Below are 18,363 nucleotides of genomic sequence, written 5' to 3' on the forward strand. Positions count from 1 at the left end.
AGTCTGCATATTTCAGGTCTTGAGACGTGATTTTTCAGAGCAAATAATGAAGTACACGGATTTATGTAAATGTTATTAACCTCCTTGCTCCCCTAAAAGTACTCCAAAAACAGAGAAGGCTTCCATAATACAGAATAACAAAAAGGTACCGTAAATAAATTTTGAGCACCACTTAAGTTTCTATTCTACCTTTCTGTATCTATACCTTGATAGACCAAGCTGGTAGTCTCAGAGATCAACATTCCAAACTGCCGCATCCCCTTCTCCACAGGAATCATGAATGTCTTTCATCCTCTCGACTGATTTGCATATTCCACTGCAAGACCAGTCGAATGAAGCTACACATACGTTTCCTGCTTGTGATTTCCATTCGCAGTCTTTCACATGTTTGAAAGTGAGAGTTTAAATCAGATGTATGGTAAAGCAAACTAATAACAGATATTTATGGTCAATACTTGTTCTCAAAGACCATTTGGAAATCGCTTAGACAAGTATCAAGGAACAGAGGAGAGGTAATGATATACCTGGAGGTGTTCCACAACACATGGAACGATCATCGACATGTTCAACTTCCAAGCCAAATAACCAGGCACCCAGAGAAACATCTTCATTAGCATAGCGGTGTAGAATGGGTCTGTGGACATGATGACAAATTGTTTTATAAAATAAGATGGAATGTCATGCAGTTGCTCTCTGCTAAAATACTCCTTAGTATATGTACTGTAGTTTAGCTAACTGAAATCTATATATAACTCACGCATTAATAGATATGTAAGTCGCAAGGTCCCTGGAAATGGCGTAGATTTGCCCAGTAGCATGTCTGAAATACTTGTTTCCCTCTTCTCCAAATTTCCAGTATTCTGGTTCATGATACTTCACACCTCTGCACACAATGTAAGAATTATACGTTATTAGACGAATTTTGTGAACTAGCTAGAGTTTTGTGATACTGATTTGTGCACGCTCTGTTTTCTTTTGTTATTAATGTTGAAATGTTGATGGTTATGCATGTTAGTTAATAATACTTACTTCTGAGATAAAACAGGTCCAGACTTCATGCAGCCAATATATATCCTGGGTTTTGATCGGTATCTTGCTAGAGAAGTGACTAATGTGCCTACAACAGTTTTGCAGGATTAACACACTGCGTTAGAATCTGAAGATGTAATCGAAGATGAATGTGAGAATCTAATAGCAGTATTTATTTTACTGACCCAAATTTAAATGAACATCATCATCGATTTTCATATAAAACTCTGCATTCCATAGAGAAACTGCTGTGGAAAAATACAGTCGCGTCTTGGTGGAAAGCTCGTGGTAACCTTCAACATGGTTGAGGCGAAGGAAGTCGTCATACTCTGCTTCTTCTGCATCAATTGTTTTGTCAAGAACTCCTCCAGGTGTTGCACTGTGTCCTATCACAAACCGAATCACTATGCCTTTTTCTTGCTCCAATTTCTTTAGTTTCTCGCCTGCATCATTAACTAACCTGATAAGAAAATGTATTACACAGTAATAGTTCTAACACACTTGAATTTCTCACCTTGAGGCATCCATGTTTCTCTGACAGACTCTCTCCGTCTTCTGCTACTGAATGCAGTGTTGATTCCAACCACCACAAAAGCCTTCTGTAGAGTATGATTAGATGCCTTTTCACCTGTTATTTCGGGGTCTGCTTGACTCGTCCGAGCTACAGCTAGCTCCATTTCCAAAGCTGAGATTTTCTTATCCAGGGATCTTCATCATTTTTGTTTGCCAGTTCAATGTACAACAGGTAACAGCTAAAGTTAGTTCTCGGAAACAAGATTATTCTTAGGATCAATGTCAAAACATCCAGAAAAATTTGCTTACTGAATTGCTTGGTGTGTCTTAGCAACTTCCCCCATAATATCTCCAGATTTTCCTTCAACCAAAATCTGATTAATCAAAAAATAAACAAATTTAGCACTCAAAATCCAGCTGCTGAAAAAACCATAAACTGCTCAACTTACGCGCTTATTATGATCCACATTCTTCGCCATTGCTGTGGCTTGGAGCTTCTTAGCTTTGACATGGGCAGGGATGAGTGCAACCTGTTCTTGAACCTCCGACTTATGACGTCTCCAAGTCTGACTCGTAAAGAGTGTTCCTGCCAGAAAGCTGGCAATGCAGAGTAACACTATAGCTTTCCCAGGAACAGCTTTTCCTCTCATTTTTTTCGATTCGGTATCAGGCTGCATTGGTGACACCATTACGCACATAATCAATCTTAGTCCTGCTACAAGCTTCTTTTATTCCTGTCAAGTTTCAGGTTTCGTAAGGCTATCAACTAATCAGTTAGCAGTATCACTACATTCGTCCAATTAATTTCTGTATAATGACATCTCCAAATATGCTACAAGTATATACCTATTTCAAATTAGTCTTGTGAAATAGCTTTAATCTTATCTATCAATAGGCACTTCAATGGAAGTCAATTTACTAATATATAAGGCAAAATTATGGGCAGGAAAATGGAATTTCTTGTATAAAGAAAATACTACCATTTTCTTTTTTGGTAATTTAGTTATGTAAAATATATACTAAGGACTTTTACATTTTATATATAAAATATGGGGTTTGTTCTTTTCTTTCAGGTGTACCCTAAATCATAAATTTTCAGTTACCCATCAAAGTGCCATAAAAGTTACATGATCACTGTATAGTTTGTCGCATGAGATAGAAGCAAGTGGCCTAAGAAATTCCAGTTTTGGCCAAAAAGAATTTGTGGTAATTTTGCTAGTTAGTAGCAAGGTAGGTAAATATATAGTCTAACCTTTCTTCTAAGGCTAGTACTGAGAGTATAATGCAGAGGTAGGAACAATAGTTGAAGTGATCATATATTCATGGTAGAAAACATATAAATTACAATTAAGCTAATTATTGATTTCTCCAGTGAAGTTAACTAATTACTCTCAAAGTAAGAGAAATGAATTACACAAAATAAGGTAAAGAAAACAAAATATTAGAGTAACGAACTAGCAACAAACATATAAATATATAATCTATAATGTAGTAAATAATTTTAACGTCTATATGTTGTAACTTTTTCTCAAGGTCAAATATAAAAATTAAAAGAACACGACCTTAAACTTGAATTTATTAGAACTGGGAATATCGTTAAATGTACATTAGAGAGGAAAATCAAAAGAAAAGAAAAGCAAATTCGACATAAGATGAATTGAAATAGCTTATAGCTAGGGATAGTAAACATCCAAAAAAAAATTAAAATACTAGTAAAAGGAAGAGTAATATACCTTATCATGGCTGACATAATGATTATACTAGCAAGAGACTAGTAGACATTCCTCTTTATATATTTAATTTTTATACATTTTTCCCCTAATTTTGCTGAATTTTCTCACTAGCTATTTTCTTACAAAATCTTTTATTTTTCAAGAAAAATTTGTAGATGAATAAACAATGAGCTTGAATATGATGGTAGCTCTCATATTAGATGGTCGAACTTCTGCTGCTAGCTAGGGTGGTAGTTTACTCATGTGGTTTACATGGTTTAACAAACACTTTTCATATTTTAATATTACAGCCATTCAACTTCAACTCCCTTTATTTGTGGCTTGCTTTGTATTTCTTTATTTAACAAGCAATTGTTTATTTCAAGAAGTTTTTTTTTATGAAAGTTATTTCAAAATTTTGAATAAATTTCTCATACAAGTTTGGTGAAAAACTCTGACTGTTTATTTCACATAAAAATAAATAAAAGCTCTTTTCCTTCAAAAAAAAAAAAAAAAAAAAAAAAAAGCTCTTTATATTTTAAGTTTATCAAAATTATCACTATAACTTGAGCTTATATATAATAAACTTAAGTTTTGCATATAAAGAGTTAAAAATAGGAATAGTAAGTAAATAAAACGTTAATTTAACAAAACTAAATGTGATTTGGCATGTAAGCTAATTTGACAATTTAACCTGTTATTGGAGTTGCTCTAAAACTTTTACGGATGTATATGAAAATTAAAAGTGAAATATTTGGTTAAATCAAATTTTAATTACACTGACACATCATACCTTTGCGGTTAACTTAGACACTATATTCGAAATAAAATAGCTAGGTATCGTTGAGAAAGAGACAACAAAAGGTCATAAAATTGGGGGGGGGGGGGGGTGTTGTGAAATAGAATTGGAATTCGTCACGTTATCTAGTCCAAGATTTCAAGTAATGGTCAATTCATAGCGAAATAGAGCCTTTATTTTTATTAATAATGTATGCTTAAGTGAACATCTACCTCAGGTATTATGTCTTCAATTAATACCGAAATTGATATTATTGTTAAGAAATTATTACTAAGGGCCTGATTGACTGGACTGGACTGAACTGAAATAAATATTTTATAAGAGAAGGAAATTATGAGCTGAACTGAACTGAGCTGAACTGAACTGAATTTCAACATAAGAGAACAGGTCGTAATTGTTGATATAAAAAATTAGGGTTCATATGTATTTTAGGGATACTTTAAAATTAAATGTTTTTCTAAATTGTGATTTACAATCCTAAATCGAGCATATATATTAGCTCTATATAGAGTTAGGGTCTGTTCTCTTACGTTGAAATTCAGTTCAGTTCAGTTCAACTCAGTTCAATTCGGTTCGGTTCGGTTCGGTTCGGCCCGGCCCGGTCCAGCCCAGTTCAGCTAAGTTCAGCCAATGATAACCCCAAATTTGGGATAAACCCTAAATGATCTGAAGAACAACATATTATAATTGACACATATTAGTGACTTAATTATGTTCGTGTGAGCTTGAATTATGTTAAATCGACTTCTAAATGCTTTTCCCTAATCTAATTTTAATTTATACTAGATGAAGCGCGTGCAATGCACGGCTTATTTGAATTATTATTATTATTATTATTATTATTATTATTATTATTATTATTTTAATTTATGGGCTAAAATTGGTTATATATTTGGATAAAATTCCTAATATCTAAAGATAATATATATTATATATTAAATTAATTTAAATTTAAAAATCTCATTGGCCAATTTTTCTTACGTGGCATTTGAATTATTTAATTATAAAAGATTATAATAATTTTTTATTTAATTGACTACTACTAAGATTTATAATCCAACGTAGCGCACTAAGAAAATTAGATCCTACGTGGCTCTCTAAAAACTCGGGAAAAAACTCCCCTTTATATATATATATATATATATATATATATATATATATATATATATATATATATATATATATATATATATATATATATAGGAAGGCTCATGTAAGAACCCTCCTCTATATAAGAACCCAATCTTATATAAGAATCAATCTCAGCCCTTTATTAATTTTGATCTAACCATCTAAAATGAACCTTTAGTAATGGCATTTCTATAATTTTAAAGAGTTTATATTTAGAACATATTAAAAATTTTAGAGCATAGGAAAAAGTTTAGAACATAAGCTGAAAAAATTTAGAATATAAGCAGAAAAAATTTAGAACATAAGCAAACAAAAATTTAGAACATAAGTTGAAAAAATAATTTGATTTATTTTTATGTTTTACTCTTAAGTTATTATGGTTTACTTTCGAAATTTTTTTTTTTTTTTTTTTTTTTTTTTTTAGAGATAACCTATGTAGGAATCGAACCTACATCCTCTATGCATTTGCAAAGTGCTCTACCAATGGAGCTAATAGGTTTTAGCATTTTTTTTTTTTCCATATACCTACGCCTTTTTATATGTTCTAAATTATTTTCCTATTATCTTTTTCATCCATTACTTTAAATTTTTCCGTCTATGCTTTGAATTTTTTTGTATATTCTAAAAATTTTCACCCAATATTCTAAATTTTTTCTATCTATAATCTTAAAATTTTTCCCTATGTTCTAATTTTTTTCACCCTATGTTCTAAACTTTTTTTCCTATGTTCTAAATTTTTCACCCTATGTTCTAAACTTTTTTTCCTATATACTAAATTTTTTCACCCTATGTTCTAAATTTTTTCCCTGTGTTATAAGCTTTTTTCGCCTTATGTTCTAAACTTTTTCCCTATGTACTAAATTTTAGAACATAAGGGAAAACTTTAGAACATAAGGCGAAAAAATTTAGAACATAAGGGAAAAAGTTTAGAACATAAGGGAAAACTTTAGAACATAAGGGAAAACTTTAGAACATGAGGGAAAAATATTACATAAACTTTAATTACCTTTTTCTTCCATAAGTAATTTTTTCATCTGGTATAATAGTAATTTCTTCATCTGATTTTTCTTCATTTTGGCCTTGCATTTTGCTGTAATTTTAAGAAATAAAAAACATTAGTAACATTCCAACATTAGTAATATATTTTAAACATAAGAAAGTTTAGAAAATGCTGAATATAAATTAGAACATGCTGAAAATAGTTTAGAACATGATATCATAATTATATCACTAACAATTAAGAACACAACAAGAGGTATCACTAGCAAGAGGTAGATTTAATTTTTGTTCTCTTGTTGCACTAAATCTAGGTATACATTATCCAAATAGTACTTCATTAGTACTATTTGAATGGAAGCTTCATTAGTACTTCGTAATAAATTAATATACCTTTGCAATGGACATCATTTATCAAGGGCATCACAAAAACAAGTTGTTCAGGAATGTCACTAAGGATGAAAGTCTAACTGATCTACACAAGAAGTACTACAAAAGTTGTCTTTGTAGACATTATATAGTTTTAACTATTTGAAAGATTCATTCAAGTCCAATGCATTTAAAGGTCTTTCAAGATTCAAGCAATTTCTAAACCAATAATCACCAACTTCCTCAAATTATTCCCAATTAAGGGAAGAGACCTCATATAAAAATAAAAAAGGCAACGAGACTTGTTCCAATATGAATACAAAACCACCTTGAATAGAAAAGAGCTAGCATTTTTGCAAGATTCAAGCATTTATTCTGACTGTTGGGAATCAGATCTCAGTCAAGATCAGTAACTATTGGCACCAAAGCAACTTTAGCTATACACTGACATCAGATCACTACTGCTATACACTGATATCAGATCACAAACCTCATTAGTGGAAAGTACATCAGTTCAGACTTCAGAGTAAGAGAATGAAGCTACAAGTCTCAAGCTGGCTAGATACTTGTCAGCATTTTGCAAATAGCATCTTTTCATAAACATATATAAAAGAATGGTGTATCATAAACAAGATTTAGAACATGCTGAGAAAGAGTTTCGAACGTGCTGAGAAAGAGTTCCGAACATGCTGAGAAATAATTTGGAACATGCTAAGCTTATTTACAAAATCACAGAAGTCTAATACATTTTGCACTAATAGTCTGATTTACAATAATCAAGAGCAGCGGTGAAATAATTCGAACATAAATCGAACTAATTAATATGCAAAAAATCGAACAAAATAATTCGAACATAAATAAAAAATAAAAAAAATAAAAATCGAACAAAATAATTCACGTAAAACCACCATTTCACTATCAACCAGTAAAGCAGCATTTCATTTCATGATCATCACAAATCACACTACCGCTAATGGGAAATGCAACAGTTGATTATAAGACATATAATACTTGACAAGAAGACAAATAATAAACATAAAACCATTAACATTCATTAATAGAAATTAAACTAATTGCACAAATACGAAAAAAACGCAATTGATAAATCAAACTGATGAAATCGAAAATAAAAGAAAATTGAAAACTGATGATATCGGAAAAAAAAAAAGTCAAATTGATGAATCGCGAAAATCGAACAAAATCAACAATGAAAAATGATAAATCATAAAATTCGAACAAAATCAGGAAAAATCGAACAAAACGTATATAAATAGTAAAATCGAACATAAATCAAACATCAAACGAACAAAATCGAGTATAGAAATCGCGAAAATCGAACAAAATCAATAATGAAAATCATGCGAAATTCATAAAATTAGAACAAAATCGAAGAAAATGTACCTGATTTGAGCAATTTAGGTTGTTTTAGCAGCAATTTGGGCTAGATTTTGGGATTTGTGGAGAGAGAAAGTAAAGAGGGTTGAAAGTTTGAGGAGAGAGAAAATATTGGACGGTTGGGGAGGGTTTAGGGGTAGGTTTTTTGTTTTAATCTTGACCGCTCATCCTAATCTAATCCTACAGATGTGATTGGTTCTTATATAACTAAAATTCTTATATAACTATGGATCTTCCCTGATCCCTCCTCTCTATTATATAACTAATATTAGATTGCAAAAAAATCATTGAACATGAGAATTAAGGAAGAAGAAGGCATGATGACGTCATGTATGAGGGCTTGGGAAACTTGGCAGAAAATTTTCATGTTTTTAAAAATAGCAGGATATAAAATACCAAAAAAAGAATTATAGGTGGTAATTACTAAAACGACAATAATAGTAGGTGTTTATTTAAAAAAAATAAAAAAAAAACCGATTAATTATTCTAAATTAGTCTGCCCTTGTTTTTATTACGTAGTACAATATTTTCTTTCTTTGCATCAATCATATTACACATTGTCAAACACGACAGCTTTGATTGTACCGTGTACAAAATACAAGTTGCACATAGAAATTGTTGCTATTAAACCTAAGAGGGATAGTAATCTTAGTTTCGTTTAGCCTTGGGATTGAAACAAGCTACTCAAAAGCTTGTGCTTAGTAAGTGATCAAGCAATATAATTGTTCTGTCAGATTATTAATCACAATTATCATGCATCTTCTTCTGTTAACTTGGCCATGATTATGATCAGTTATGCTAGCTAATTCATACAATACCCCTTCACAGAACTTTATAACTTATATCAAGGAAGAGACAATAATCAAGTTCATAATATATAGAGTAGTAAGCAAGGAACAACATAAAATCACTTATTGCGTTACAATCAAATGAAGAGTAATATAATGAGTAACGATAGCAACAATATCAGTAACTACACTGATTAAATTATTTATCAATTAATCAATATTAAGGGTTCAGCCATCATCTAATGAGGTATTAGGACTAATTTCTTTTTATTCTGTTCTTTTTCTTTATTTCCTTGTCATGTTTTATTTTTCTGTAGCCAGTCTGTTTTGGCGGCTTTCACAGCTGGTCATAGTTGTCCTTTTGTATGAGCTGTTAAGGAAGGAAGGAAGGTAGGTATCAGCTCTAGGGTTGGCCAGTTGCTGTAGTATATATATTTCAAGGGTTTGTAAGAGCAGCCAGAATGATTAAAAAGAAATATCAATGAAACAGTAACAATATTGCTCTGCCCCTAAATTCTCTATTCTCTATTTTTGCTCACACTGCTAAGGTTCTCAAAGTTTACATGGTATCAGAGCAAGGTTGTCTGAGGATTTAGAAATTGGTAAGACGTTGTTGTTTCATACTTTTCAATCATATAAACACATCTTCTTTCCCAAAAGACTGAATCTTTTGGTTTCATATATTATTATTACAAGTTAAAGTTTTGATCTTTGAAGAAATGGGTAGCACTGGAACGGTGGATACAACTCACCCCTTATATTTACACCCATCTGAAGGAGCTAATTCAGTGAACATTTCAAAGCTGACTAGTTCTTCAGATTACAGAATGTGGAGAAGATCTATGGAAATAGCATTGTCTTCAAAGAGAAAGCTCGGCTTTGTAACTGGTACAGTGGTGAAGGATCCAAAAGATTCAGCCAAGGCAGAGATGTGGAATACCTGCAATGACATGGTAATTTCTTGGATCTTTGCTTCAGTTTCTGATACAGTAAAAAAGTCTATCATGTTTTTTAGAACTGCTAGAGAAATGTGGTTGAATCTTGAACAAAGGTTCTCTGTAGTAAATGGTTCTAGAAAATATAAGTTGAGCAAGCAACTGTATGAGTGTAAACAACTGGGTATGCCTGTCAATGAATATTACACTAATATGAGTGTGTTATGGGAGGAGTTGGAATCCTTAAATCAATTACCAGTGTTTACTACTTACGATAAAGAGATAGACACTTTTCTTAAGGAATTGAATGCGCAAAAGGAAGAACAGAAACTGTTTCAGTTCTTGAATGGTCTTGATGATGATTATGGACCACAAAGAAGCAACTTGTTGATGATGACACCTCTGCCTACTGCTGATATAGCATGTTCATGTACTCCCTCCGTCCCAGTTTACTTGCAACATTTTGACTGGACACGCTTGTCGATGCAAATGTTTGACCGTTGATATCTTTTATTATAAATTTATATAAGTTATAAAAAGTTTATATTAAGAAACTATACATTAAAATAGACCCAACAACATCTTACATGATTACATTGACTTTCATATAATAGTTAAAAAAGATGGTCAAAGGGAGATGTGTGAATAGTGCAAAAAGTCAAACCGTTGCAAGTAATTTGGGACGGAGGGAGTATACAACAAGAAGAGTTGCAAAGAGATGTTCTTAAGACGGTGAAAACATAAAATGAATCATCTGCAATGTATAGTGAAAATGATAGTGAATCATGTACAGCTTGTGGTAAGGCTGGACATACAGCTAAAAAATGCTGGTATGTTGTTGGTTTTCCTAAGTGGCATCCTAAAGCAAGGTCACAACAAAAGGGAAAGGGCAAGGTAACAGCACCAACCAACAACAAATGGTCTTAGGACAAGAGGACCAATAGTAGCAATATAGCTGCAAATGCTCAATGTGCAAATGATGGAGCAACAGTGTCTTCTGTTACAAAGCAGCTAGATCAAATGATCAAAATGCTGCCAAATCCCACAAAGCAAGCAAGTTTTACTTCAGAAACCGATGATGAGCTGGATAATAATTTTGCAGGAATGGTGTCTTGTAATTCTGCTACTGTTGTGTACAAGGAGTGGATCATTGACTCGGGAGCTTCTGATCATATGACCACAGATCTGCACAAACTTGTTGATCCTGTAAGAATGTGTGGCAACACAAAAATCAACTTGCCTAATGGAGATACCACAACCATTAGTCATGTTGGTAGTCTGAAGTTAAAAAGTGGGCTGACATTGAAGAATGTGCTGTGTGTGCCTGAGTTCAAGCATAATTTATTGTCTGTGAACAAGCTAGTAGCTCAAGATGGATGCAAGGTATAATTTTACCCAACATTTTGTGTGATACAAAATGAAAAAACCAAGAAAATTACAGGGCTTGGGAAAGCATTAAATGGGCTTTATTACTTGGTGAATGAGCCTATAGAGCTGATTTTAAGCAAGCTGAATGAACTTGCAAAGGAAAATCGGGTGAATGTGAGTGAACTGACACAATCTCAAGCCAACAATGCTCATCTGAAAATGGGAATCTCAAATATAGGAGCTGAACAGGAAAAATTCAGTAAAGCTGTGATGTGGCATCACAGATTGGGTCATGCTCCCTTGGACAGAATCAAAAGTGCTGTAAATTTGTCAAAGGAGGATATGACTAAAACTGGTGTATGTATAACATGTCCTTTGGCTAAGTTCACAAAATAGCCATATGCAAGGAGCAAATCATGTTCTTCTAGAGCCTTTGAACTGATACTCCTAGACACTTGGGGTCCTTACAGAGTATGCAGCGGAAAGGGGTATAGATATTTTCTCATTATTATTGATGATTACTCAAGAACTACCTGGGTTCATCTCATGAAGCTTGAATCAGAAGCATTTGCAATCATACAGGAATTTGTGCAATTTGCTCTGGCACACTTTGAATCAAAGGTGAAGAGAATAAGAACTGACAATGCTTTGGAGTTGGATGATAAAAAATGCAGAGAATATTTTGCAGAAAAGGGTATTGTTCATGAAACAACCTGTGTGGATAGACCACAACATAACGGTAGAGCAGAAAGAAAGCACAGGAACATTCTTGAAATGTCTAGAGCTTTGAGATTTCAAGCTGGTTTGCCTCTCTCTTTTTGGGGAGATTGTGTTCTTACAGCAGTGTATATTACAAATAGACTGCCCACAACTGTGCTGAATGATATCTCACCTTATGAGAAGTTGTATGGGGTTAAACCTACATACAAGGAAATGAGATCTTTTGGTTGCCTGGCTATTGCTTACAATCCAAAAAAACACAAAGATAAGATGAAGGAAAGGGGTGTTCTATGTCTTTTTCTGGGATATCCTTTGAATAAAAAAGGATATAGATTGCTAAATCTTTTCACAAACTCAACATTTGTGTCAAGGGATGTGAAATTTCACGAGCATATTTATCCATATTCTCTTCCACGTGATGAATTGAAAAAGCTTATGCCAGAAGACAGAGATCATGATATAGGCAATCCCAGAAATGGATCAATATGGGATGAGCCATTGATGAATGTCGATCAAGAGGAAGTAACTGATGATGTAATTCATGTAATTCACTCTGATGAAGATTCTTCTCAAATACAACAATCAACATCATCTCAGATACATGCTTCACCCAGGAAGTCAACCAGACCAACTAAGAAACCCAGTTGGATGGATGGGTACCAAGTGGGATGTGCAATTGCTGAGCCAGTCAACAGAGTCATATATGCTCCTACAGACAAGGTTTTCTCATGTTTTATGGCTTCTCTTGAGAAACATGAGGATCCAGTGACTTTTGCTCAAGCCATTCAACAAGGAGATCACTGGATAAAGGCAATGGATCAAGAATTGGAAGCTCTAGAGGGGAATCACACCTGGATTGTCACTGATCTTCCTAAAGGGAAAAGAGCTATAGGAAGTAAGTGGATCTATAAAACAAAGTTTCTTCCAGATGGTACAATTGATAAACACAAGGCAAGACTTGTCATTTTTGGAAATATGCCGAGATATGGATTGGACTATGATCAAACCTTTGCTCCAGTGGCCAAACTAACCACTGTAAGAGCATTACTTGTTGTAGCTTCAATGGAAGGATGGATAACACATCAAATGGATGTAAAAAACGCATTCTTACATGGTGATCTCTCTGAAACAATCTACATGAAATTTCCTCAAGGCTATGTAGGTCCAGGCAAAAGAATACAGGCTGATATGAGCAAGCAGGAAAATGAAAAGGTGTTGAAGCTGTCAAAGTCCTTGTATGGACTTAAACAAGCAACGAGGCAATGGTTTGCCAAGCTGTCCACTGCATTGAAAAGTTTTGGATTTATTCAGTCCAAGACTGATTACTCCTTATTCACAAAAGTTAAAGGTGATCAATTCACTGCAATCTTGGTGTATGTAGATGATTTGATATTGGATGGTAACTGTGAAAAGGATATAACTCAGGCTAAGGCGTTTTTGTCCAATCATTTTCATATGAAAGACATGGGTGAGCTGAGCTATTTTTTGGGGATTGAAGTGCATAAATCAAGTCAAGGTATATTTCTGTCACAGAAGAAATATACACTTGATTTGATAAGAGAATATGGTGCTGCTAATCTCAGACCTCTGAAACTGCCCATGGATCCGAATGTGAAGCTGATTCATAATTCAGGAGACTTGCTTCCAAGGCCTGAAACTTATCAGAGATTAGTGGGAAAGATGATTTATCTGACTCTCACCAGACCAGACATAGCATTCACTGTGCATGTCCTAAGTTAATTTATGCATTCCCCCACAAATGTTAATTTTGAGGCTGCTAAGAGAGTGCTGCGATATCTTCTCCTGTCACCTGGCCAAGGTATACTTCTTGCATCGAAACAGGCTACTGTTTTGACTGCATATTGTGACAGTGACTGGGCTGGTTGTCCTGTTACTCGAAGATCAATTACTGGATTTTGTGTTCTGCTTGGTGAATCGCCTATCTCCTGGAAATCTAAAAAACAAAATGCAGTTGCAAAATCATCGGCAGAGGCTGAATACAGATCTCTTGCTCTTACCACCTGTGAGGTTCTATGGGTCTCACAACTTCTCAAAGAATTGGGGGTGAAGCTTATGCAAACTCCTGTTCTCAAGTGTGATAACAAGGCAGCTCTCTCAATAGCAGCCAACCCTGTCCTACATGAAAGAACGAAACATGTGGAGATCGATTGTCATTTTGTAAGAGATAAGCTTGCTGAAGGACAGATTCACACTGAATATATCCCCTCAAAAGAACAGGCAGCTGATGTCCTGACTAAGGTCATCACAGTTCATCAACAAAATGCTCCTCTGCGCAAACTTGGAGTTCTTTCCAAAGCTCCACACCAAGTTTGAGGGGGTGTATTAAGGGTTTAGCCATCATCTAATGATTTATGAGGACTAATTTCTTTTTATTCTGTTCTTTTTCTTTATTTCCTTGTCATGTTTTATTTTTTTGTAGCCAGTCTGTTTTGGCGGCTTTCACAGCTGGTCATAGTTGTCCTTTTGTATGAGCTGTTAAGGAAGGAAGGTAGGTATCAGCTCTAGGGTTGGCCAGTTGCTGTAGTATATATATTTCAAGGGTTTGTAAGAGCATCCAGAATGATTAAAAAGAAATATCAATGAAACAGTAACAATATTGCTCTGCCCCTAAATTCTCTATTCTCTATTTTTGCTCACACTGCGAAGGTTCTCAAAGTTTACAATCAATTTGAAATTAAACCTATATGAATTCATATGACTCTTAAAACTATGACAAAATCTAGAAACAAGACTTAATAACCAAATTATGACGTAGACAGGCTAGAACCTAATTTAGTAATTCAGCTGAATTACAATATAAGAGGGGAAACAAAGGAACCAACCCATGTCATCACTACATATGCATCGCTGAAATCAGTCTTCAAATCACATGCTTGTATTTTCGAGCCTCTTAAAACCTCCACTACGCGTATCAAATTTAACAAAATTCATGTCATATTCCCCTAAACCCACTAGGATTTCTTGTTCGTCCTCTGAATAAGCAAGAAGCAACGTCCTAAAAGGTTAGTTATTAGCAAGGAGGCGTCCAACATTAATGTCGTCGAGTTCGAGTTCAATGCTAACAAATTTAGACCATGTTTGTTTCATAATCCATATCTCAATTCTATGAATTGTAGAATATTTTACCAAATGTAAGCAGCCCTTTAAATCAGCCAACTCATATTTAAAAGCCCCATTGTTAATGGGGAGCGATAATTCGTGATATTCTTCCGTTCCAAGGTCAAAACACATTATTATCCTTGACATTACATTAGAAACCGTTGAATTCTCAGGCTTTGAATTTATCCAAGGAAAAATTGTCAGGAACTACATGCTTGGTATTTGGAAACAACTACCCACTAAAAGTTTTTATCAAAAAAACTACCCTAAATTTAAAAAGTTAGAGTAGCACTACTCATTTGCATTTTCCGGGAGTAGCACTACTCATTTGCATTTTCCGGCGAGAAAGTCCGACGTGTAGGGCCCACTTTTTCAATTTTTCTTCTGAAAATTCCTAATTGAAGAAGTGAAAACAAGTAGGTATTCAATTCATAGGTAATTCTTTTCTTTTAATCCATTAATTATGAATTTTGATGTTAGGGTGTAACGATTAGAAAAATTCGGGTTCTTAGAAATTGGGATAATTTGAAATTGGGTGAATTTGTTGCTTTTAATTCAAATTGGTTATCTTTGGGTTACGAATTATGGTCCAATTTGTCATTGCATCGTGTCTTTTCAGAGAAAATTGAAAAAGTGGGCCCATGCGCCGGACATTCTCGCCGGAAAACGCAAATGGGTAGTGCCACTCTAACTTTTAAAATTTAGGGGTAGTTTTTTTATAAAAAATTTTAGTGGGTAGTTGTTTCCAACTACCCCTATCAAGCGTGTAGTTCCTGACAAATTTTCCTTTATCCAATGCAACACATTATTAGAGTAAATCATTTGGTTTGTATAAGTCGACAAATACATTGTTAAAGGTTAGACGGCTTTCCATGAATTGTTCTTCAAGCTGTAAACATGAGATTCAACCCATTTCGGGAACATACTGACTGTTTCCAATTTTAAAATCTTGTAATCATTACTTGTGCAATCGTAACCAAATCCTATCTTACATTTCGCATTGACATTAACCACATTATATGAATAATAGGTTTGATTCTGGTCTAGACCTAAATAATCAGGTTCGTTTCGGGTTTAGACCTAAGGGAGGATGAGTAGAATAATAAAGATTTCTCATATGAAGCTCAGGTAGGGAATATTTACTCTTTCTAGATCCGAAAGAACCACATCAAGAACAAGAGCAGGTACTGTAGATAGTCCTGATAATTAATTTGTTCCCTTTTTTAATTTTTTTTATATATAAAAACCTATATGACTTGTTTAGATATATTTGTTTATGAACTTGTGTCAAACCTGTTTATGGACTTGTTTAGACTTGATATGGAACTATTTAGACCTGATATGAACCTGTTAAATAAAAAAAAAAAAGCATCTTCACCAGTGTTAGGTGCGGACATAAAAATACCGAGTTTTACCCGAATCGAACCGGAGAAATCATGGATTTTGAAGGACCACACCTGAATTCACCGGTCCAGTCCAAACATAGGCTCGGTTCAAGTCAATTTCAAGTCCGAGTCAGTTTGTGTACACCCCTATCCGAAAGTGTGATGCACGGTTATTTTTACATATAACTAGATGAAAGTCCATGCGCTACACAATTTTTTAATACATAAATATAAACAATACTCTACATTACGTAAGCTAATTTTTTTTTTTTAATTATTTAATTCATTTACTATTTATTAATTTAAGACAAAATAAAACCACATAATATTTTAATTAAACTGCATGCTAAAGCATATTTAAAAAGTCTAAAGTTCAATTATTTTTTTAATGTAATTTATAATGTCACCTTATTAGTTATTGTTAGTTACATAGTAATTTTTATTTAAAATAAATCAATTTTAAATATGTTATCTCATTCGTGAGATAGATTAGGATAAAATATTTAATTGAAATAAAAAATCCAACATTTGCCATTTCTTCCTATTCCAGTAAAAATCCAACCTTTATACCCCCCTTCGTCTACAGATCCATTACTTGTTGATGACCGATTTTTGTAAGTGATATGCCACATGTCAGCTATTAATTAATAGGTCAACTATTTTTTTAATTATTAAAAAAATAATTAAAAGAAATAATAACAAAAAAAATTCAGAAACCCCTTTTCCACCACCACCACCACCTTCCTCTGCCATCACCCTCTCTTCCCCTCCTTCCCCTGCGCGCAACTCCCCTTCCCCACCTCAAAAAAGCCACTAGTGAGTATTTGGCTGAGAAATACTTGGAAGATTGGAGGGATGACCACACATATAAAATGAGTGCTTTTATGAAGAGAGTGAGAAGCAAAATTAGGTGTAGAAGTTGGTTACTACAAGTGTTATTATGCTAAAAAAATGGTTTTGCAAATGATTCATTGGAATGCAGCAGAGTTCAAGAGGGTCTGGGATTATGTTGAAGCAATAAGGAGGTATAATCCAGGTAGCACTGCAGTTGTGAAGCTACAAAACATATGCAAGAGATTAGGAAATTGAATGAGGATGCTTTTCAATATCTTTCTAAGATACCAGTTTGTCACTGGTTTAGGCATGGCTTTAGTTCTAGAGCAAAGTCAGGGATGTTGTTAAACAATTGTTGTGAAAGTTTCAACAATGTCCTTAAGGAAGCTAGGACAAAGTCAATCTTGTCCTTAATGGAGTGTATAAGAAGATATGTCATGAAGAGAAGTTGTGCAAATTAAGAGAAAAAGGTTGAAAGATTTTGAAGGCTTGATCATGCCATCAGTTGTGAAGATGATATAAAGAGGTCATAACCAGATTTAGAACGTAAGAATTATTCAAGCAGACTTGCATGAATTTGAGGTGGATGATGAACAAGAGACATTTGTTGTGAATCTTAGCTTGAGAACAAAACTTGTGGCTGCTATAGATGGACTTTGATGGGTATTCCATTTTGGCATGCCTTAGCTTGCGTGCATAGCCAAAAAAAGACTCAATTATGAAGATTTTGTCCATCTAGCCTATCATATTGCTACTTATGCTGCTACATATGCTCCAGCATTTCATGCAATGCCAGGACATAGCCAATGGGGGGAATCTACTATGCCTCAGACTTTGCCCCTTGTTTTCAGAATAATGTCAGGTAGATCCTCTAAAAAGAAAAGGAAGAAAGAACAAGGAGAGGGGATAAAGAAGAATGTGAAGAGAGCAAGGAAGCCACACATTTGTGGCAGATGTGGTGGTAAAGGGTGAAGGAATTGCGTCTTCGATAAGTGCAAATACTAGATATATGAAGGATCACTATTATGGAGATAATAAGTTTGTTCTTTTGGGTCGTCATTATCTGTTGCTAGACTATGATCAATGATCTTTGGGCTAGTCAAATAGTCCAAAGCCCGCTAGAATGGATCCTATGAGGTCACACAACAAGGGTATTGGGTTAAGCAAGTTAGAGGCCCATTTATGGGCCTCATGAGCAATTAACTAATTATGAAATTGATAGGGCTAGCATAGTTAGATTAGAATTAGGATTTGGGCTTTGTCATGGAC

The 18,363-nt window shown here is 34.0% G+C and overlaps 1 protein-coding gene across 2 annotated transcripts; it reads right to left on the bottom strand.

Moving 5' to 3' along the window:
* Positions 1-10: 10 nt before the first annotated feature.
* LOC110725689 (probable beta-1,3-galactosyltransferase 8) lies at positions 11-8,440 on the bottom strand. 2 transcript variants are annotated; one of them, XM_021905169.1, is made up of 10 exons: positions 7,951-8,440; positions 6,191-6,274; positions 1,992-2,276; positions 1,852-1,916; positions 1,544-1,737; positions 1,215-1,472; positions 1,030-1,117; positions 758-883; positions 525-634; positions 11-377 (listed from the first exon to the last, which is right to left on the bottom strand). In XM_021905169.1, exons 3-10 carry the CDS (start codon positions 2,238-2,240, stop codon positions 229-231), a joined length of 1,239 nt encoding a protein of 412 aa, XP_021760861.1. In that variant the 5' UTR covers positions 2,241-2,276; positions 6,191-6,274; positions 7,951-8,440; the 3' UTR covers positions 11-228. The 2 variants fall into 2 exon arrangements, with proteins under 2 accessions (XP_021760861.1, XP_021760862.1); XM_021905170.1 differs by lacking the exons at positions 6,191-6,274; positions 7,951-8,440 and adding an exon at positions 3,276-3,753.
* Between the last annotated feature and the right edge of the window lie 9,923 nt (positions 8,441-18,363).

Source organism: Chenopodium quinoa, unplaced genomic scaffold (genome assembly GCF_001683475.1).
Source record: "Chenopodium quinoa cultivar QQ74 unplaced genomic scaffold, ASM168347v1, whole genome shotgun sequence".
Taxonomy (NCBI): Eukaryota; Viridiplantae; Streptophyta; class Magnoliopsida; order Caryophyllales; family Amaranthaceae; genus Chenopodium; species Chenopodium quinoa.